General features: G+C 47.6%; 1 protein-coding gene and 1 pseudogene across 1 annotated transcript; both read right to left on the bottom strand.

The window, feature by feature from the left end:
* Positions 1-12,444: 12,444 nt before the first annotated feature.
* LOC138070208 (large ribosomal subunit protein eL32-like) lies at positions 12,445-13,917 on the bottom strand (annotated as a pseudogene).
* Positions 13,918-18,136: 4,219 nt separating this feature from the next.
* Positions 18,137-20,542, bottom strand: HPS6 (HPS6 biogenesis of lysosomal organelles complex 2 subunit 3). Its single transcript, XM_068961785.1, has one exon. It carries the CDS (start codon positions 20,540-20,542, stop codon positions 18,137-18,139), a length of 2,406 nt encoding a protein of 801 aa, XP_068817886.1.
* Between the last annotated feature and the right edge of the window lie 1,545 nt (positions 20,543-22,087).

Raw genomic sequence — 22,087 nt, 5'->3', positions numbered from 1 at the left:
ACAGTTTCCAATGACAAGTTGAGAAATTTATTTTTTCTTATTGTATTTTCTTCTGGGGGGCAGTGTCCTAACTGCTAGGCCGTCAGGGAATCCCCAGCTTGAAAAGTTTAGACTTAATTTTATAGAAGTGGGAAGCCACCAACAGGTCTGAACTGAGAAGTGACTTAGGTATTTTTTTTTTAAAGTATAAGGTTGGTTTGGCCTGATATATAGAACTAGAAAAGGGGAACCAAGTAGGGGGCCATGAAGTCCATACTCTAGCAACTTAAAAAACACAAACAAAAAGATCCTAACTTATCATAAAATAAATTGAACAAGATTAAAGAATTAAATAGAAGCAAATAAAATTAGAAGGTAATAAAATGAAATAGTATTCACCAACTTTCTAGAAGTATGTGTGCAAAGTATAAACTTGTAAGATTTTAAATACCATAGAAGAAATCAGAAAGGAAAAGAATGAATTAAAAAAAGAAAAGTGATCATTTTGACTGCAAATTTATAACTTTGGTATATGTGTGTATAAATAAAAAAATAGATCCTCACTCCCTACCCCCATCACAGCCAAAAAAACAAATGGGTGTACATTTGCAGCAAATATGATGATTTACAATCTTTTTGTACAACTATTAATGCAAAATAGTTTTAAAAAAGAGGCTCCTCAATAGATAAAAGGGTAAAGGACAATTTCAGAGGAGGAAATATCAATACTAAGACTAAAACACGTAGAACTATAGCAATTTAATTCTATTTAAATAGTATGACTCTTTTTGTCTATTAAAGTAACAAAGTTTTTTTAGTAAATTAAAAAAATAATATAACAGCTTTATTGAGATATAATTTGCATGCCATACAATTCACCCAGTTAAAGTGTACACAATTCACCCAGTTAAAGTGTACACAATTCACCCAGTTAAAGTGTACACAATTCAATGGCTTTTAGTATATTCTTAAGTGTTGTGCAAACATCACCAAAATCTATTTTATTTTTTTATTTTTTTTTTTACCAAAATTTATTTTAAAACATTTTCATCATTCCCAAAAGAAAACCTATACCCAATAACAATCACTCAGTATTTTCCCCCACTATCCCAGCCCCAGGAAACTATTAATTCACTTTGTGTCTTTTTAAGTTTACCTATTCTAGACATGTCATATAAATGGATTCATACAATATATGGTCTTTTGTGCCTAGCTTTACCACTTACCAGAATATTTTCAAGTTTCATCCATGTTGTCTCATGTGTCACTGTTTCATTTCTTTTTATTGCCAAATATAATTTTTCATTGTATGAATATACTACATCTTATTTATCCATTCGTCAGTTGAGGGACATTTGGATATTTTTCTTCTTTTTGTCTGCTATGAGTAATGCTCTATGAACATTTGCATACACATATTTGATTAGATACATATTTTGATTTCTCTAGGATATATACCTAGGAGTGGAATTGCTGGGTCAAATGGCAACTCTATGTTTAACCTTTTGAGCAACTGCCAGACTTTTTTCTAAAGTGACTGCACCACTCTACAGTTCCACTAGTAATATATGAAGATTCTGATTTCTTTATATCCTCCCCAACACTTGTTATTGTCTTTTTTTTTAACCATAACCATCCTGGAGTGTGCAAAGTAGCATCTCATGATGGTTTTGATTTACATTTCCCTGATGACTAATGACACTGAGCATCTTTTATTAGCCGTTTATGTATTTTCTTTGGAAAAATGTCTATTCAGATCTTTTGCCCTTTTAAAATTCCTTGAGGTTTTTTTCTTGAGTTATAGTTAATGTACAATGTTGTATTAATTTCAACTGTACAGCCAAGTGTTTCAATTATATATATTCTTTTTCAGATTATTTTATTTAGTTGTAAGAATTATTTATATATTATAGACATAAGTCTTTCATGAGATATATTATTTGCAAATGTTGTCTCCCATTCTGTGGGTTGTCTTTTTGCTTTTTTGAGGGTGTTTTAAAAAAAATATTTATTTACTTGGCTGCACCAGGTTTGTTTCAGCATGCAGGATCTTCGATCTTTATTTGGCATGCAGGATTTTTAGTTGCACCAGGTGAGATCTATTTCCCTGACCAGGGATCAAACCTGGGACCCCACATTGGGAAGTCCCTGACGGTGTCTTTGGAAGCAGAAAAGTTTTAAACTTTGATGAAGTCCAAATTATTTATTTTTTCTTTTGTTGCTTGTGCTTTTGTTGTACTTGGTAAACTTTGCATTGAAGTATAACATACAGAAAAGTACATCTATCATGAGAATACAACTTTATAAATTTTCTCCATCTGAACACACAAACTGAACCAGCTGAACTGAGATCAAGAAGTAGAACATTACCAGCAACCTAAAGTCTTCCTCATGACCCTTCCCCATCATTTTCCCTCTCCAAGCATAACCACTGTCTTATTTTTTAATGCCATGATTGGTTTTATCTGTTTTTTGAAGTATACAAATGGAATCATACTAAAGAGGTAAAGATTTTCAATGATCCTACCCAATACTGGGCAGGATGTGAAGAGACTGAACTAATCTCTCAGAAAAGCAACTTGTATCATTGTCCACAACCTTTGACCCACTAATTTCATTTCTGGGATTCACAGCATTAGCTATAGAAAATTTGCAAACTCCAGAAAGTGATGGATAGGAGCATGGCTTGGTTAACTGTGGGATATCCTAACAATGGAATGCTATATAGCCATCAAAATGATGCTTACCAAGAGGTTAAAAGAATGAAAAATACATTTATGATCAGTGCTAACTGAAAAAGTCGGATGATAAATTATTATTCTATAAATGATAGTACAAAATGGCTGCAATTCTATAAAAGGTCTGTGCCTGGGAGAAAAAATACATGGGGAGAAGGCACAATGGTGACAGTTAGATGATTGCATTCTATGTGGACTTTTCTTCTCTTTGCCATTTTTCGGAGTTTCTTTAACCTACTCATGCTACCTTTATAACAACAAATACTAACCATAAAAGAGATGGAATCCTGGTGGGAAGTAGCAAAGATCTGAATGAAGGAGTATGTGTGGGACTGGGAGACAAGCAAGAGAACAGATACAATCGGGCTGCCTACTGAATATGGGGAGGGAGTAGAGGGGAAGGATGGAAGGCAACATTAAGGTTTGGAGGAACTGAGAGGACACGTGTCATGAACAAAAATAGGGATCCCTGAAGTAATCACAGCACGGTGGTTCAGAGCACAGGCTCCTGCCAGAGACACCTCCTTTTTTGAATCCTGGGCCAACCACTGATGAGTAGATAATCCTGAACAAGTTATTTAACCTCTTTGAGATGTTTCCTCATCTCTAAAATGGGGATAATATTAGTACCTGTCTTAGAGGATTGTTAGGAGGAGTAAATGACACAGAGAGTTTGGAAAATGCCTGGCACAGAGTAAACTTTCAGTAAAGATTACCTCTTGTGATATGCCCAGAGGCCCTGGGAGATGGGTGGGGGTAGGTGGAGTGGGGCTAAGACTTCTCAGTCCCCAGCCACCAGTCAGACCAGAAATGGTCCCTCCACCTCCCCTCTTTCAGCCTGCTCAGTGCCTGGAGGTCACCCTAGGAGATGCTCCAAAGCCCACAGGAGTGAGAATGGCTGGGATCCTGAAGTGGGAGGTGTGGAAGGATTGGTTTGAAGGAATGGGAGCATTAAGAGCTCAGGTCAGTTCAGTCATCCAGTTGTGTCTGACTCTTTGCTTCCCCATGGACTGCAGCACGCCAGGCTTCCCTGTCCATCACCAACTCCCAGAGCTTGCTCAAACTCATGTCCATTGAGTCAGTGATGTCATCCAACCATCTCGTCCTCTGTCGTCCCCTTCTACTCCTGCCCTCAATCTTTCCCAGCATCAGGGTCTTTTCTAATGAGTCAGTTCTTCACATCAGTGGCCAAAGTATTGGAGCTTCAGCTTCAGCATCAGTCCTTCCAATGAATATTCAGGACTGATTTCCTTTAGGGTTGACTGGTTTGATCTCCTTGCTGTCCAAGGGACTCTCAAGAGTCTTCTCCAGTACCACACTTCAAAAGCATCAATTCTTTGGCACTCAGCTTTCTTCATGGTCCAACTCTCATGTCCATACATGACTACTGGAAAAACCACAGCTTTGACTATCTGGACCTTTGTTGGCAAAGTATTGTCTCTGCTTTTTAATATGCTATCTAGGTTTGTCATAGTTTTTCTTCCAAGGAAGAAAGCTTTTAATTTTATGGCTGCAGTCACCTAAGAAACTGTAAATTGAGTAGGCCAGCCTAGCGGCAAAGCAGAGAGGTTCTGAAGCACCCGATCAGAGCCCTCCTGTCCCGTGTTGGTACATCAGGATGCTTTCTGGATGATCTAAGGAGGGCACCAGCTTCTCCTGTGGCTCAGCTGGTAAAGAATTTGCCTTCAGTGCAGGAGACCTGGGTTCGATCCCTGGGTTGAGAAGATCCCCTGGAGAAGGGAAAGGCTACCCACTCCAGTATTCTGGCCTTTAGAATTCTATGGATTGTATAGTCCATGGGGTTCCAAAGAGTCGGTCACGACTGAGAGACTTTCACTTCACAAGGAGGGCACAGTGGAGGCGGTCTCCCATTGTCCAGGAGGTTCTGGCTAATTAGGTCCATTCTGTCTCACCACTCTGCCTCCTCTACCACTTAGACCCAGACTTGTGAGAGCTTAAAAAACAAGGACAGCCAGTGGGACATGACAGGAAGATAAGGGGAGCTCCATTTGCAAGTTTGGCCTCCAGAGGCCGCCCTGCCACCACCCCTCCCCTCCCCCCACAGGAAGTAGGATATGTGTATGGAGAGCTACCTGGATATCTGGCTGAAGCCGAAGACCACATTCCTTCCGGTCCCCCTCTCAGGTTTTGAGATGTGAGGCTGGCTACATAACTGTACCTGGTGCTTGCCTTCATCTTCGATCTTGTAACCTTCCTGTCCTGACTTCACCAGCTGCTTAGGTGAGTTCTGCAGGTGCTGTTTGTTTCAACAGTCCAGTTCCCAGCACCACATATCTGCCTGCTTCCTGCTGGGCATGAGCACACTGCTCTTGTTTGTTGCCCTTTCCCTACCCAGTACCCACTCCTCTCGTCTGAAAGCTAGTCCCTCAGGAAGTTCCCATCATAGCCTGTAACCCCTCCCTGCCTTGTGCAACTTGCTCCCCACTTTTGTTGCAGGAAGGGGGACCCCTTCCAGGGCCCGAAACTGGGCTCTTGTCTAAACTCGGAAATGAATTGTCCTAGGAGACACGTGTGCTGACAAAGCAAGAGATTTTATTGGTAAAGAGTACCCGGGCGGAGAGCTCTATAGGGTAAGGGAACCCAGGAGAACTGCTCTGCCATGTGGCTTGCAGTCTCGGGTTTTACAGAGATGGGATTAGTTTCCCGATTGTCTTTGCCCAATCATTCTGATTCAGAGTCCTTCCTGGTGGCTCACGCATTGCTCAGCCAAGATGGATGCTAGCAAGAGGGATCCTGCGAGGTGGACAGACACGTGGTGCCTCCTTTTGACCTTTTCCGAACTCTTCCTGTTGGTGGAGGCTTATTAGATCCATGTTCCTCACCTGGACCTCCTGTTGTAAAACAACTCATGCAAATGGTTACTAGGAAGGCTGGCCAGGATGGGCGGTTTCAGTCAGTGTGCTTCCCCGAACACTTTCACCTTCTGGGCCGCCTCTCTCCAAGAAACATCCCCTTTCATTACATAGAACTCCCCGAACCCAGCCCCTGCCTGTACCCTGGTTCCTCTCATCTGCCTCTGATCCTTTTCCCATTTTTCTCTTTTATCCCGGACCCCTCACCTCCAGCCATCTTTTCCTAACTTCCACACCCCCAACTGCTCTCCACTGACCTTCTCAACCTTTCGGCACATTCTGACCTGCATTTGAGTTCTTGTCCCGTCTCCCTCCTGCCTGGTCTCCCCAGGGGCTGGAACATCCGCAGCTTATAAACAGTAAGCAGCTGCAGGAGACCATTTGCTACAGCAGCCATGCCCTCGGAAATAACATGTACAAACTCCTCCTCTCCTTTCTCAAGTCCATTCTTCAGGCCCAGAGGGGACTTAACCCTCCCTCCACCCCTGGGAATTTCTCTCTGAGTCCTGGACTCTGATCCCACCCCCACTCCAGAATCCCAGCCTCCCAGAGAGCCTGAGTCATACATGGGAGTGTCAGATTCCAGGCATCACAGTCACAGATGTGAGACATCAGCCCACCCAGTCGCATCTCTCTGTCTCTTCTCCTGATTTTTCTGGACAGGAAACCCTCTTCCCCCCAAATTTTCCCTTACTCCTGGTATCCTGACCCTGCCCCCTCTAACTCCCAGGATACGGATATAAACACTATCTCCTGGAAAGCAGACCATCAGAAAAATCCAATCCAACCTGCTGGGCAAGATGGAAGCACCCTGCATGGAACTAGGAGGGGCTGGGAGAACTGTTGGCCAATTATCATCCTGTCTCCCCTGGATTTCAGGCCCTTGCTAGGGATCAGCATGTGGATCATCCTCCATGGGTATCTCCATTATGATTTTTTAACATCACCAAGCAATTCTTCCACACCAGTGGGGTGTCCTACACTATCTACTTGGAGATGGCATCCGATCCCACAAGTTAAGAGCTCAGTCCACTTTGGATGCCAATCATAAGTCCAGGTTGTGACCTGTGCTTCTGACTGACTGGTTATTGATTGGATGTTCCCATACCCCCCTCCTTGGTTTGATTAATTTGCTAGAGTGGCTCAGAGAACTTAGGGAATCAGTGTACTTACTAGATTACCAGTTTATTACAAAGGATATTAAAGGATATGAATGAACAGAAGGTGAAGAGATATATATAAAGTTCTGGGAGGGTCCTGAACTCAAGAGCTCTCTCCCAGTGGAGTTTGGAGTACACCAGCTTTTTGTCTTGTGGATTCATTCTGGTTCACCAAGCTGGGAGCTCTCTGAATCCAGTCCCTTGGGGGTTTTTTGGAAACCTTATTACGTGGACTTCAGTGGCTCAGATGATAAAGAATCCGCGTACATTGCAGGAGACCTGGGTTCAATCCTTAGGTTGGGGAGATTCCCTGGAGGAAAGCATGGCAACCCACTCCAGTATTCTTGCCTGGAGAATCCCTGTGCTGTGGACAGAGGTACCTGGCATGCTACAGTCCACGGGGTCACAAAGAGTCAGGCTGAGTGACTAAGTTTTTTTTTTTAATTATTATTATATAGACATGACTGATTAAATCATTGGCTATTGGCAATGGATTCAACCTCCAGTCCCTTTCCCTTCCCTGGAGGTCAGGGGTAGCACTGGAAGTTCCAATCCTCTAATCACTAGGTTTGTTCCCCTGGCAACCAGCCCCAACATTAAGGTACTTTCTGAAAGTCACTTCATTAACATAAACTCTGGAGTAGTTGAAAGGGGGTTTGTTATGAATATCAAAACACATTTCTTAGACAGATTTATCAATTAAGAAGCTCCAAGGATTTTAGGAGTTCTGTGCCAGAAATGGAGATGAAGACCAGCTAAACATTTCTTATTATAAATCACAATATCTCAGCATCAAAAGCCCATGCTGGAATCCTTTTCTGAGCAGATTGAGAGTAAGAAAGATAGGTTTTGGGGGGTGACTGTGGGCAGGTAGCCTAATCCAGGCTCAGCAAGAAGCAAGCCCACAGTGAAAGCAGCTAGGCCCCCCTAGCTGGATGAACAAATGCTTGAGAGGAAGGTGCAACCATAAGGCTTGCCTCTTGCTTCCACTCTATGGAGCTAGATCGTAGACATATTTTAACTGAGGACCAGTATAGACATCTACACTCAGTGAAGAACGATTCCATTTTAAACAACTGGCAGTTTGAGAAGAGAGATGGCATCTCAGTTATACTAAGTGTGCGTTCAATGATTCAAGCATTTTTCACACAACATGGACCTTATAAGCAAGCCAACTTCCAAACCTGGTGTTCAACCACTGAAACAGCAATCAGTTCCAAACTGGCTGAGTGGGACTTACTGAGAGGCCAGCTCTACCTTATTTTCCAGATGATTGAAAGAATTTTCATGTTTTGGCTATATGATTTAATTTTTGACCTATATGTTTATTTTTTTAAATAATTTTATTTATTTATTTATTTTTGGCTGCACTGGGTCTTCATTGTTTTGTGTGGGCTTTCTTGAGTTGTGGTGAGCAGGGGCTACTCTTCATTACAGTGTATGGACTGATTGCAGTGGCTTCTCTAGTTGTGGAGCACAGACTCCAGGTGTGAGGGCTTCAGAAGTTGCAGCATCTGGGCTCAGTTGTGATGTGCAGGCCCTGGAGCTCAGGCTCAGTAGTTGTGGCCAATGGGCTTAACTACTCCTCAGCATGTAGAATCTTCCTGGACCAGTACTCAAACTGGTGTCCCCTGTATTAACAGGTGAATTCTTATCCATTGTGCCACCAGGGAAGTCAGCTATGGGTTTACTTTAAAATCGCATCTCCTGGTATAGTATAATTCTGTTATAGTTACTTTGTGACCCTTTTTCCATCATTTATCCTCTGAGCCTCCATTTTCTCCAATGTAAAACAGTTAGAGGAACTGACCTTAGAGATTCCTGCTGCTGCTAAGTCACTTCAGTCGTGTTCGACTCTGTGCGACCCCAGAGACGGCAGCCCACCAGGCTCCCCCGTCCCTGGGATTCTCCAGGCAAGAACACTGGAGTGGGTTGCCACTGCCTTCTCCAATGCATGAAAGTGCAAAGTGAAAGTGAAGTCGCTCAGTTGCGTCCGACTCTTAGCGACCCCATGGACTGCACCCATCCAGGCTCCTCCATCCATGGGATTTTCCAGGCAAGAGTACTGGCATAGAGATTCCTAAGGTTCCTAACTATTAGTGCCTCCAAATGACATCTATAGAATTTACATCATACAAGTAATTCTTCCACATTCATTCCCTCTTTTAATCCTCAAAATTGTTCTATAATGTAGATACTATTCCTTTTCCTCTTTTATGACTGAGTACATTGAGGCTCAGAGAGCTTGAGAAAGTTATTCAAGGTGGCACAGACAGTAGGTGGTAAAGGCAGAATTAAATCCTTGTGAGTTCATTTCCACTGTGTCCCCAGGTAACCTTCTAACAGTTGGGAGGAATGCCCTAACTGTTAGCAGGGCAGGCCAGCTCTCTTGAAGGGTTGGGGCTAGTTAAAATGGAAGGATGTTATATTTTCATATGTACCTCCTTTGCTTTGTAAGTTTCAGTGCTCTTCAGCCTTTGTTCACATGCCTGTGTTTCCTAAGTACTCAGTTAAACTCCTGCTGCTAAGGCAGTCCACTCATGGCTGGGGGACCTATTCTGGAGCTGAGAGGGGTTTCCCAGGTCCACATGGGAGGGGAAGAGGTGCTAACCTAAGGCCTGTAGGCCTGTCTCTTTTCTAGTTCCAGATCTTTCACCTGCTAGCCAAGGATCTAGCTTTCCTGTTTGCTGCTTAGTTTTCTCTGTAATATGGGCATCATAACTGCTGCTCTGTGGGCTTCAGACGGTCAGAGGAAGTAACTGACAGAAAGGTGACAGGGAGGTACTTTGAGGTGTGAAGTGCTCTTTCAATGTGTGTGTGTGTGTGTCTGTGTGTATTGAGGAGAGGTAGAAGTTATCCACAGAGTCTCCAGGGCTGTAGCCCCAGCTAGGCCTGGCAGAGCTGTTCCTCCCCAGGCTGAGGTCAAAGCCAGGTCCTCTTCCCACTATCAACACCAGCGCTTGGGTCCTGTTTATTGTTCTCGGCTCCTCTCCTAGCAACAAAAGTGTTGAAGGTTTTGCAAGCAATGGGGACCTTGCCTCTCAGCTCACTAGGAAGAGGAGCCAGAGCTTCAGTGCACGGAGCTCTGCCAGCAAGTGCAAGTTCATTGCCTGAGTCTTGACCTCAGCCTTAGCCTGGTAAGGGGGCCTCCCATAACCTTTAGCCTTTTACTGCTACCCTGAGTTTGACCCAAAAAAGATAGCCTCCACCCAAGATATTCATCCTGTCCTTAGGGAGACCTGATGAGGAAGACCCAGCCTCATACTTTCCCTGTGTATTAGCATTCCAGGGCTGCAGTAACAAATTACCAGAAACTTGTCTTTAAACAACAGAAATGTGTTCTCTCACAGTTCTGGAGGTCAGAAGTTCACAACCAGAATGTTCACAAGGCTGGTTTGTTCCAGAGGGCTCTGAGGAGAATCCATCCCATGCCCCTTTACTAGCTTCTGGTCACAGGCAGCTATACTTAGCGCTTGTCCTGCTTCTGTCTTCACACGACATTCTCCTCCTGTGTCTTTGTGTTGTCTCCTTTTCTGCCTTATGAGAATACTCATTCTTGGATTTAGGACCCGCTCTAGTCTAGGACGATCTCCTTTTGAAATCCTTACCTTAATTAAATCTGCAAGGACCCTTCTTACAAATAAGGTCACATTCTGCTGGGAGGGATTGGGGGCAGGAGGAGAAGGGGACGACAGAGGATGAGATGGCTGGATGGCATCACGGACTTGGTGGACGTGAGTCTGAGTGAACTCCAGGAGTTGGTGATGGACAGGGAGGCCTGGCGTGCTGTGATTCATGGGGTCGCAAAGAGTTGGACACGACTGAACGACTGAACTGAACTGAACTGAGGTTCTGGGTAGATGTAACTTTCGGGGGCCATGATTCAACCTCCTACATGTGCCTCCAGTTTGATGAGGGAAATCTAAGCCCATTCTTGGAGAGTCATTGACTCTGAAAGGAGAAATCTCTTCCTACTTAAAGAAGCCCCTCTTTTCTTGTTTCCTTTTGGCTGCACCCTGTGCAGTGGGATCTTAGTTCCCTGAACAGGGATTGAACCCACAGCCTCAACAGTGATGAAGTTCTAACCACTGGACCACCAGGGAATTCTTAAAGAAGCCCGTTTGTGATGGGGAATTTGATTCAAGCGTGATCATCAGAGCCTTTAAACTGAGAAAAGCACACAGATGCTGGTGGCAGGAAAGGGTCAGTCAGGTTCTTGTTCTCTGTAGAATGAGGTGACGGTGTTGTGTCCATCGTGCAAGGATTCGGAGAAGGAGTAAGGGGGAGTTTCTGCCTTCACCAGACAAGTGAGGCAAGGAAGGCCCAAGGTCTTAGTCTTTGCCCACCCGGTTTTTCTTCCTCTCGCTTCCAGATGTTAATTAACTGATGTCAGTGTTAAATACTTTTTTGAATGAACTCCTATATGATCATTAACAAAGTAGGACTGTTCCTGACAATGGTAGGTGTCTTAATATACTGGGGGAACCATCAGGGTTAAAAAGATCCAGAAGGGTTTATTTTGCCAAACCAGGCTAGCTCCCTGAGCTCTGTTTCTTCCTTACTTCCTTATTTATAAGGGCCTAGCCATTCAGCTGGGTCTGTTTCTTTTCAACTCTGGGGATTCGCTTCCTGAACTGAGAGCCATATAAGCCTTGTAGTTGGTACTACCATGCCTCCTTTCTTCTTTTCCACAAATAGAAGAGCCTCAGGTTGCTTGCTACCCATTTAATCTCTGGGGATCCTCACATCTCTAGGCTGGATGCTGAAGGGGGCCACCAGCTCTCCTCACATCTCTTAGCCTCCCCTTAGTTACGATCTCCCCAAAGACAATTGCATGCCACCTTTTCCTTTCAAAAAGTTTTTACAGTTGATCACTGTATGGAAAGAGGGCCAAAGCCTGAGGAAGGTTTGAAAATTTCAGAAACCTGGGAAACTTCTGCAACTCTGATCCATGGAATGAAAGGGCTGATAGCCTCTGCTCTTGGATCTGGTCTGAAGACACCAACTAGGGCAATCATTCATCTTCCCTTTAACTCTGTATGGCTGGCTGTATTTTGAGCATTTCCCAGTTAGTTTTTCTCACCTCTGTATTTCCTTGGCTGCATGCAGAAAAAGCCCCTTAATGGAGCGATTTTTTAGAAGAGTTGTCAAAAAGGTCCCAGTAGGGTCAACTCCTAATCCCCCCCCTTTCCTAAAATTGGTTGCATAGATTTTGAGTTAGTGAAACTTGGAACACCAGTAAGGGACCCACAGTCTCTTCATGGCATCCCAGAAAGAGGGGATAAGAAGGCGCAGACATTGTGGCACATGTAGGGTGGGTACCCCCCCAGCTCAGATCCTTCTTTTGTACTACCACTCCATTTCCACCACCCCACCCAGATGTGAACACCCAGGTGGAGAAGATTGAGATGCCAACAGAGTTTATAATACAGAAGATTTGTTGAATTCAACTTTTAAGAATTTCAGTGTACTGATAGACTCAGTGGATTTGATCATCAATATGCATAAGCTCAGAATCCATTACGCTGAGAGATGGGGTGTGAGAGGTGTGAGGAATGAAAAGAGATGCCCAGGGTTTGACAGGATGGTGATTGGGAATTGCAGCTGGGCACAGAGGTGGGAGAGGCAGGGCAGACTTGGGACAAACTGACAATTGTTCGGTCTTTTTTTTTTGTGCCAAGTTTTAGGGTTTTATTAATACGAACAAAATGTGTGCACAAGGTGTCTACACAAGTCATTTTCTTGGCTATGCAGCCTGGCGTTAGGCTTGGGGACTCTGATGGCCAGCTGGGCTGCTCTTTCCTCAGTGGTTCTCCGGTCCTTGGAGGAGATATTGTGAGCAGTCTTGGCACAGGAAGATTTGTTGAACATTAGCAGCACCTCAAGTTGCTTGAGGTTATAGACCAGGCAGGAACTTCTGGAAGCCACTGGGCAGCATATGCTTTGTTTTCTTGTTGGCCCGTAACCAATGTTAGGCATCAAGATGTGGCCCCTGAATCTCCTGGGCAGCCTAGTATCAATGCCCCTGGATTTCCCCAGTTTGCTTAATTTTGACATATCCATCTGACTGGTGCCAGATGAACTTCTTGGTCCTCTTTTTGATGATCTTGGGCTTCATGAGGGGTATGAGGGTGGCCAGGATGCCAAGTAGGAGATGGCTGCCACCTTCATAGGCAGCACCCAGGAAGAAGAGCTCCCTCTTGCTTTCCTGATGTCTCCTCAGCTATTCCCAAAATGTGAAATGAAGGCAAATCTTCCCAAATATAAAACTTTTTGAGAAGCACAACTTCAAAACTGAGGCTCTAGGCTGCTCCTAGTGCCAGCCTCGTGTGGTTAAGGGTGGGACAATGCCCACTTTTCCTGGGTACAAAACAAAAATAATAGCGACTGTGAGAAGACTGTGTGTCACCTTGGAATCTGAGTGGTTGCCAAAGCCCGAGGACCTGAAACCTCTGAAAGACCTGGATAGTCTGCTTCCCTAGAACCTTTAGCTCAGGGAGGCCCAGATGAGGTGGACTGACCTCATTCTTGGTGAAGGCCACCCCCTGCTCACCCTTCCTCAGCTCTTCACAATTCCTTCCCTTTTCCTTTATTTCCCAGATAATGGAAACCTCTGGGAGACCAAATCTAGACTAGCTGTCCCACTGGCTCTGGCTATGATTCTGGTGAGAGGCCCCAAGGGACCCCTCTCTGCTCTGTCCTGCATCCTACAGCAGTCACTCTTGAGAGCATCTAGCATCTTCTGCCTTCCAGAGTGAGAGTCTTTCCCTGCCTCCTCCAGGTCTGTCTCCCCCTTCCTGTCTGTGTCTCCTCTCTCTCTTCTCCTGGTCCAACCTCATCCTCTTACTCATCTCTCTGCCTCTGTCCTTCTTTACCTTTGTTCTTGCTCCTGTGTAGCAACCTTTGGAGCAGGCCCAGGCTCTCCCTCTGGGAACTAGAGCAGAAAACACCTCAAGGCTTCGACCCACAACTGGTGAGGGACCCCGGTCACTCAGCCCTGACCTCACAGCCTGATTCAGCTTCCCTCTCCACCTGAATTTTTGTTTACCAGCAGAAATGGGGATCCATGCAGTAATAGTATGGCACTTTACAGTTCACACACATGGTCCATTAGCTTTGAAATTGTGAGTCTCAAAAAGTTTTATATTTGGGAAAATTTACCTTCATTTCACATTTTGAGCATAAAGTGGGACTTTATTGATTTTGAATAAAATCTGGCATCTTTTTCCTATATTTCAAATTCATATAAAATACAAACACCCTATGCCTTCTGAGAAAACTCTGCTGTGCCCTCAACTTCCTCTTTGGTTGGATCAAATTATCCAGGTCAGTATGATAGCTGGGGCAGTTTCCACCCTGGACAAGAAGCATCCTGGCAGCTCAGGTTCCTCCCTCTTCTGGAATAGTATCTACTAGGACACTGTCGTAGTACAAGACCAGGATCCCTTCCCCTCTCCCCTATGATTTTGCTCCCTGAATTCTATCCTGACCCCCTCCTTTTCCCTTGCCCTCAAAAAAACCTTAATTTACCACCTTCAGAGGCTTCCTCAGTCGTTAGTCCAGAAATGGGCAAGTGTGTGCATACTTGAGGCTTCCCAGGTGGCAAAGGTAATGGGTGGAGCTGGCAATGATGAGAATAACCACCAGGGGGAGCCTGTACCTAAGAAGAGACCGAGTGGGGCCCTGGGGAGCCACAGTGAGGATTTGTCTTCCCCTTTTTTCAGGGTAGTGCGAGTGCCAGCCATTCCAGCCTTAGGTGGCTCCCTATGGAGCTGGGAGTCTACAGCTGCCTCCTCCCCACTGTCTGACTCCTTCTTTTTCCCTGACCATGCAGGGAAAGTGTGGCTGGGTCAGGATATGGGAGGAAAACTGAGTGGTTTGGATACTGCCTACTCTGGCCACCAATTTCTTACAGGCCACATGCAGAGAAAGCGGTGGGCTTTGATCTCTGAACTTGGCAGGGTGGAGAAGACTTGGGTTGCAGTAGTCCTGTGTTCCAGTCACTGGGTGGCACAGAAGCTGTGGTCTGTGTCTAAACAGTGAACCCCCCGGTGAGGCAATGGAAAAGTGGGTGGGCAGTAGGGAGATGACAAAAGGAGGACAGGGCTCCATGGGAGTATGTGCAGGTAGAGGAGCCTCAGGATTTGCTTCCTCTCCTTTGCCCAGACTGCATTCTGGTCTTGCCTAACTTAGTTTCACCTTCAAGTTTTCCAGAGACTACAGCCAAGTGACCTTGAGAGAGCTCCAGAGATGAGGCACACCGGTGGAAACATGACTACTCACTGGCCTGGGAGCCTCATCTTCACCTCCCCAGGGGCCTCAGGCCTTCCTGCCACCTCCTGCCCAGGGGACCTTGTTGTTGTTGTTTAGTCACTTAGTCAAGTCTGTCTCTACTCTTTTGTGACCCCATGGATTTAGTCCGCCAGGCTCCTCTGTCCATAGGATTCTCCAGGCAAGAATACTGGACTGGTTTCCTTCTCTAGGGCATCTTCTTGACCCAGGGATTGAACCCATGTCTCTTGCTTGGCAGGGGCATTCTTAACTACTGAGCCACATGTTTAAAACCTTCAGCCCCAGAATTTCCCCCTTTACCCAGGCACCCAAGATGAAGGACCTTAGCTCCTAAATCCCCTATTTCCCCATGTCCCAATATCCCTAAAGACTCTACTTTTTTTAAAATTTGACTGCGCTGGGTCTTAGTTACAGCATATGGGATCTTCGATCTTACTTGTGGCATGTGAGATCTTTAGTTGTGGCACGTGAAGTGTTGCAGCTTGTGAGATCCAGTTCCCTGACCAGGGATTGAATCCAGGCCCCCTGTATTGGGAGTGTGGAGTCCCGGTCACTGGTCCGCCAGGGAACTCCCCTCTCTCCACTCACCTACCTCTAGCCCTCTGACTCAGGGACCAACTTTCTGATGGTCCTCTTGCACACTTCACCAGAACCCAGTTACACAATATTTGCATCCCTGAACTGTTCTCCAAAGTCCTGAGACAAGGTTGAGGGTTGCTTCACCCCACTCATTGGAGCTGGGGCATGAGCAAGGACAAGAGCAGTCAAGCAGCAAGTCTTTAAGAGCAGGCGGAAGTTCTCATCTAAGCCCAGCTGCTCCCCTCAGAGCTGCCAGGTACTTGTGTGTGTACTAAATGCTAATTCGCTTCAGTCGTGTCTGACTCTTTATGCTCCTATGGGCTGTAGCCTGCCAGGTTCCTCTGTCCATGGGAATTCTCCTGGCAAGAATACTGGAGTGGGTTGCCATTTCCTCCTCTAGAGGATCTTCCTGACCCAAGGATTGAGCTTGCATCTCCTGCACTGGCAGGCGGATTCTTTAACACTGAGCCACTGCAGGTACTAGCTGAGAACAAAGCCAAGTGGCAGTCCTTACCTTGGGCCCAAGCCATTGACAAGGGATACCTGGGGAGTCTGGGATGATGCTGAGTAGCAGCACCCAGAGTCCCACCCTAAGCCCAGAACCCAGCTGAGGAGTCCCTTGCGTAGCAGCGGGTAGAGGGCCAAGGCCTCTTCAAAGGGGGTCCTGCTAACTAAATCCAGAGGGTCAGAAATCTGTGCTGGAGGTGCTCTTGTTTCTTGGTTTAGACAGTCAGCCTCCAAGCAACCCTGCTCCATTGACTTTTGTTACTAAGCCAGAAGTCTCTGCAGATAGCTCTCCTGTTTGTGGTCAACCTTCCCTTTAACCAGGAATCCTAGGGAGGACAAGCATGGCCCCAGGGCCTAGCACAATTCCTACTTAGGAACAGAAGGATCTTGGGGAAAGGAAGCATGAACCTTGGCAAATCCCCCTCCTCACTACAGGCTAGAGGAAGAATGAGCCAGGAATGAGAAGTGCTTTCAAGCCCAAGCCAGCATCAGCTGTAGGGCTATACAGTGAGGAAATGAGTGAGTGAGTGAGTGAGTGAAGTTGCTCAGTCATGTCCGACTGTTAGTGTCCGACTCTTTGTGTCCAGCTGTAGGGGTATACAGTAAGGTGGTTCAAATCTTAGAGCTCCTACTTTCTAGTTGACTGACCCTGGTCAAGTAGTCTTTCTAAATCTGTTTCCTCATCTGTAAAATGGGGATTAGTACTTTCCTGATGGGGTTATTAGAAACATTATAAAAGACAGACTGTTTAAAGACTAGCAGAGTACTCATATAAATGTTAATTATTAATATTTTCATTATTGGAAGTGGCCACTTTAGCCAAAAGTTCAGATTCAACCACTCCCTCTATGACCAACTCTATGAGGCCCTTAGCTGTTCAAAAACACACCAACTGTGTATGCGTTTCTGGAGTGTTTTCCAATACCAACCATCAGTTCTCTGTGGACATCAACTGGGTGTCCTGCAAGTCAACTCAGTTCTGATACTAACTACATGGAGTTAGCATAGGCCCCACAGGTTAAGGGCTCAATTCCACAAGACCACCTTCACTTCCAATGCCAGTCACAAGCCACTGATACTTCTGACTGGCTGGCTATAAATTGGGAGTTCCCATACTATAAATCAGGCTTCCCTGGTGGCTCAGCTGGTAAAGAATACACCTGCAATGTGGGAGACCTGGATTTGATCCCTGGGTTGGGAAGATCCACTGGAGAAGGGAATGGCTACCTACTCCAGTGTTCTGACCTGGAGAACTGCATGACTATTCCATGGGGTCGCAGAGTCAGACACAACTGAGCAACTTTTACTTTCAGTTTCATGCTATAAATTGGTTTGACAATTTGCTAGAATAGCTAACAAAACCCAGGAAAATACTTATGTTTACAGGTTTATTAAAGGATACAACTGCCAGATGGAAGAGATGCACAGGGCAAAGAATTGTGTGTGGGGTGTGCATGGGGCTTCCATACCCTCTCTGGGTGCATCACTGTTCCAGCACCTTAGTGTGTTCACCAAGCCAGTTCATCAAATTTCCCTGTTCAGGAGCTTTTATAGAGCTTAATCTCTAGTCCCATTCCCCTCACAGGAGGCTGAGGATGGGCTGAAGCTTTCAACCCTTTCACCACTTAAGTCTTTCTGCTGACCAGCCCTTATCCTGATGCTAGGGGTCCCCACTTTTAGTAGCAGTATAAATTTACCTTATTAGTATAAATGCAGGTTTGATATAAAGGAGTTTGTTATAACAAAGACACTTCTATCACGCATACCACTCAGGAAATTCTACGAGTTTTAGAAGCTCTGTGCCAAGACGGAAACCTAAGGACAAAAACCAAACATGTTTATTATACCATACCATTTTATATATATATGTATATATATATATACACACACATATACATATATATATAAACTGCTCGGAAGAGAGAAGAATATTGCACACACAAGTCCCACTCTGGCTCCTCCAACTCCTAGGCACCTTTCCCTGATCACTGTGTCCTAGAGACAATTTTCAGCCTGTGTCAGTCACATAGAGACCCTGTCCAGATGGTGCCCAGGCCTCCAGGCCTGGGTGGTCTGATGCCTGGAGGGCTGACACCCGAGGTGGGGTGGGGGGTGGAGTGTCTGGGTCCCATAGAATGTCCTCATATAAGCTTAGAACTGGGCCAGAGGCTCGTCCTTGAGTCCCAGTCTGCTTCAGCAGGGCTCTGAGCAAGCCCACAGTGAGAGGGGGCTCTGCCCCAGGCTCAGGGAATGGGGCAGGGGGCTCCAACTCATCTGGGAGGTATGTCCGCAGTAGAAGCAGGAGTTCAGCTGGAGCTAGGTCTGGTGGGCACAGGCGGCAAAGGAGGGGGAGGTGAGCATCAAGCCGGCGATGCCGGGCAAATTCGGCCAACAGCAGTTTGAAGATCTCACTTCGAAGCAGGGGGCTAGAGGGGCTGAGGGCCAGGCCAGCCTCTAAAGCCCGTTCCCACTGTTCCTTTTGCACCAGCTGCCCCACAGCTTGGAGCACAGCTTTGGGCCGCCCACTGCCCAAGAGTAGGTCTAGCTCCAGTGCTTCAGGCCTAGTCCCCTCCTCACCTAGTACTGCCAGGGCTCGGCGATAGAGGGGCAGCCCTGGGCCTCCTGCTCCCCAGCCAGGCCCCCCCTGTTGCTGGGCCAGCTCCACAAAGGGTGGCAGCCATTGTGGCTCCAGCCGGCAGAGGCACTGGCACAGGAGTTCAAAGGGGGGCAGTATGCCATTGGGTGGTTCTTTCGCAGCTGCTGTAGCCCCCAGCACCTTCTTCCACACATCCGGGGGAGCGTGGGACCTCAGATGGCCATTGCCATCTGGCTGGAGCTGCAGGACCCTGAGGATGGCACCCCAGGCTGCTGTAGGGAGGGCTTGGAAAATGGTGTTGAGCTGGGCCAGCTGGTCTCCCATCAACTCAGTCCTCAGCAGCCGTGCCACTTCATGCTCTGCCAACTCAGTCCAGCCAGCCTCCTCTTCATCCCCAGCCACAAGCTGGGCTTTGAGCTGTTCTAAGCCCCGGTAATCCCGAAGCTCGGCCCTCAGTGTGGTCAACAGTGCTGATGGGGACACATGGCCCTGGAGGATGGTTGCCAGGGCCTGAGGTGCTCGGAATATGCTGTTGTGTCGCAGTTCCTCTGGGGTGAGCTGGGCACCCCGCAGGCTCCGTCGCTGGTAGTACTTGCAGGCCTCCTCAAACACCATATCTTCAGCTGAAGGCAGCTCAAGGCTTTGTGGGGTTTTCCAGCCTACTTGAAACAGACCCACAGCTGAAAGTAAACGAAGACCCCCTCGAGCCTCCAGCTCTTCCTGATCTTCCATGCCAGGGGCGGGGGTTTCCAGCAGATGTACTCGGTCTGTACTCAGGATCTTCCTCTCCAGCAGCTGCCCACTGCCCATGTCCAGCAGTTCCAACGTGGAGCCCAGCACACAGGCCAGAGTGCCATGAAATGTGCCCAGTGCCGCAGACCCTGCCAGGCTGGCAGGTGCCTCCTGCAGGGTGCCAACAGTCCGGGAGCCACCGTGGGGCTGTACCAGGCTCACAGTGCCCCTGAAATCAAGCCACATCAGGCCCTGGGGAGTTGGGGCCCAGGTATGTACAGTCAATGGCTGCCTGGGGGACAGCAGTCCAGGAAGGCCTCGGAGCAGGGTCCTGAAGTCCCATGTATCTCCTCTTCCAGGATTCAGGCTTTTACTGTGGGAGAGGCCAAGAGATGGGGCAGCCACCACTACCTTGCCCTTGCTTGGGCTCCAGATGAGCAGAATATGACCCAAGCCAGGCCAGGTGTTGGCAGTGGGCACAAGGAAGAGGTCCTTGCGGGAAGTCAGCAGCCCGAAAGCGGGGCAGTGGTGCAGCAGTATGTACGTACTGCCCAGGTTGGTGCCCGCCTCACCGCTGGGCTCGAGGGTCCTGACGCACACACAGTGGCTGAAAGCCACTGCAGGAGGCCCTAACGGGCCCTCAGCGCCGGCCTGCCGCTCCTCGCACCACACCAGGCGGCCTCGGGGCGCCGCCACGGCCACCACACGGGCTCCATCTCCAGGACACAGCTCGGTGCTCTGCAGCAGCCGCCAGCCGGGCCCCACCCCCGAGCCCCACACCTCGACTAGGCCACTCTCCCACACTAGGACTAGCGCCGATCGCGCCGGCCACGGCAGGAGAAAGGCGTCTAGCGGTGAGGGCTGGCCAGGCGGCCAGGCACTTTCCAGCTCCGCACCGGGTCCACGCACCGCGACCAGCAGTTGCGGGGCTGGTGACCCCGGAGGTCGCAGCAACAGTAGGTGGCGGCCGTCTGGGCTGCAGCGAACTCGGACGGCTGGGTCCCCGGCTAGCAACTCCCGGAGCCGGGCCGCGCCGCTGAAGTTGCTCAGATCTGAGAGCAGGCGCAGAGTCCCCGCACGCTTCATGGTGTTCTCCGCGCCAGAGCACGCCTAGGTCCGCCGCACCTTAGGGCAAAGCCCGTCTCTCAGTCCCGGGTTCCCGCGGGAAGTCGAGGATGGGGTTGAGACTTCCGTCCCGGGTCGACTAGGCGAGCCAAGGCCGGGGTAAGACAGCCCCGCCCAGCCCCGCCCCTCACGGCTAGCTCGAGACCTGCGCCTGTTTTACGCCCAGCCGGCAAAACACCGCCCATCAAGGGGCGGGGGCGCTACAGGGGCATAGGAGGAGCCGCGAGAGCACCCAATGGTCTCAGAGTCTCCGACCTCGCCAACCCTGGGGCCGCTTTCGGAGGCAGACTGCCTCAGGCCGCAGGAAGCCGGGAAGTGGCCCAAAGAATCCAGATTCCAGCCCTTTCAGCATCCAACTCCCAACGCTTCCCTTCCCTCCAAGCCACGCTCTCTCACTCCAAAATTGGAAAATTCATGAAATTTTTTATTGAGCACCTACTAAGTGCCTGGCTCTGGGGAGACAAACCCCGAACAAAAGGGAAAACCTCAGCTTCATGGAATGACAATCTAGTGGAAAAAACAATAGCTAGTACTTTATTAGAATGTACTGTGACCCTCACCCCCTTTTAAAGATGAGGGAAATGAAGCACAGAGAGATAAAGTACATTGACCAAGGTCACACAGCCATTAAGCAGTAGAGATAGAGGTAGGATTTCAACCACACACAATCTGGGTCTAGGGTCATTGCACCAAACCATTTTATCAACAACCCATCCAAACTAACATTTTGCTAGAAAACAAAATTAAAACATACTTTAATGGTACTGAGTCTGTGTGTAATCTCTTCAGTTCAGTTCAGTCGCTCAGTTATGTCCGACACTTTGGGACCCCATAAATCGCAGCAGGGCCAGGCCTCCCTGTCCATCACCAACTCCTTGATTTAACTCAGACTCACTTCCATCGAGCCATTCATGCCATCCAGCCATCTCATCCTCGGTCGTCCCCTTCTCCTGCTGACCCCAATCCCTCCCAGCATCAGAGTCTTTTCCAATGAGTCAACTCTTCGCGTAAGGTGGCCAAAGTACTGGAGTTTCAGCTTTAGCATCAATCCTTCCAAAGAAATCCCAGGGCTGATCTCCTTTAGAATGGACTGGTTGGATCTCCTTGCAGTCCAAGGGACTCTCAAGAGTCTTCTCCAACACCACAGTTCAAAAGCATCAATTCTTCACTTCAGTACCTACAAATTGACATGCAAGAGTTCTCTCCACCCCAGATTGCCTTCTCAGGTGCTGTAGGATTCTTCTGTCCTCCAAGTCCAGTCCCTGTTTCATGAGCCTTGCCCCTCCTTCCCTTTCCACACAACTTCCCTGAGAATTGCATCCATATCTGTTTCATCAGCCTCATTTTGTCCTCTTGCTCTCAGCATGGAGAAGGAAATGGCAACCCACTCCAGTATTCTTGCCTAGAGAATCCTGTGGACAGAGGAGCCTGGTGGGCTGCCATCTATGGGGTTGCACAGAGTCGGAAATGACTGAAGCAACTTAGAAGCAGCCGCAGCTCTCAGCA

The sequence above is a fragment of the Capricornis sumatraensis genome, chromosome 23 (assembly GCF_032405125.1).
Source record: "Capricornis sumatraensis isolate serow.1 chromosome 23, serow.2, whole genome shotgun sequence".
NCBI lineage: Eukaryota > Metazoa > Chordata > Mammalia > Artiodactyla > Bovidae > Capricornis > Capricornis sumatraensis.
The sequence above is the reverse complement of the archived record's forward strand: the minus strand, read 5'-3'. Positions and strand labels throughout refer to the sequence as shown.

What these genes read in the sequence shown, in the direction of transcription:
- HPS6 (XM_068961785.1), bottom strand. Translation starts at nt 20,542, where the DNA reads ATGAAGCGTGCGGGGACTCTGCGCCTGCTCTCAGATCTGAGCAACTTC.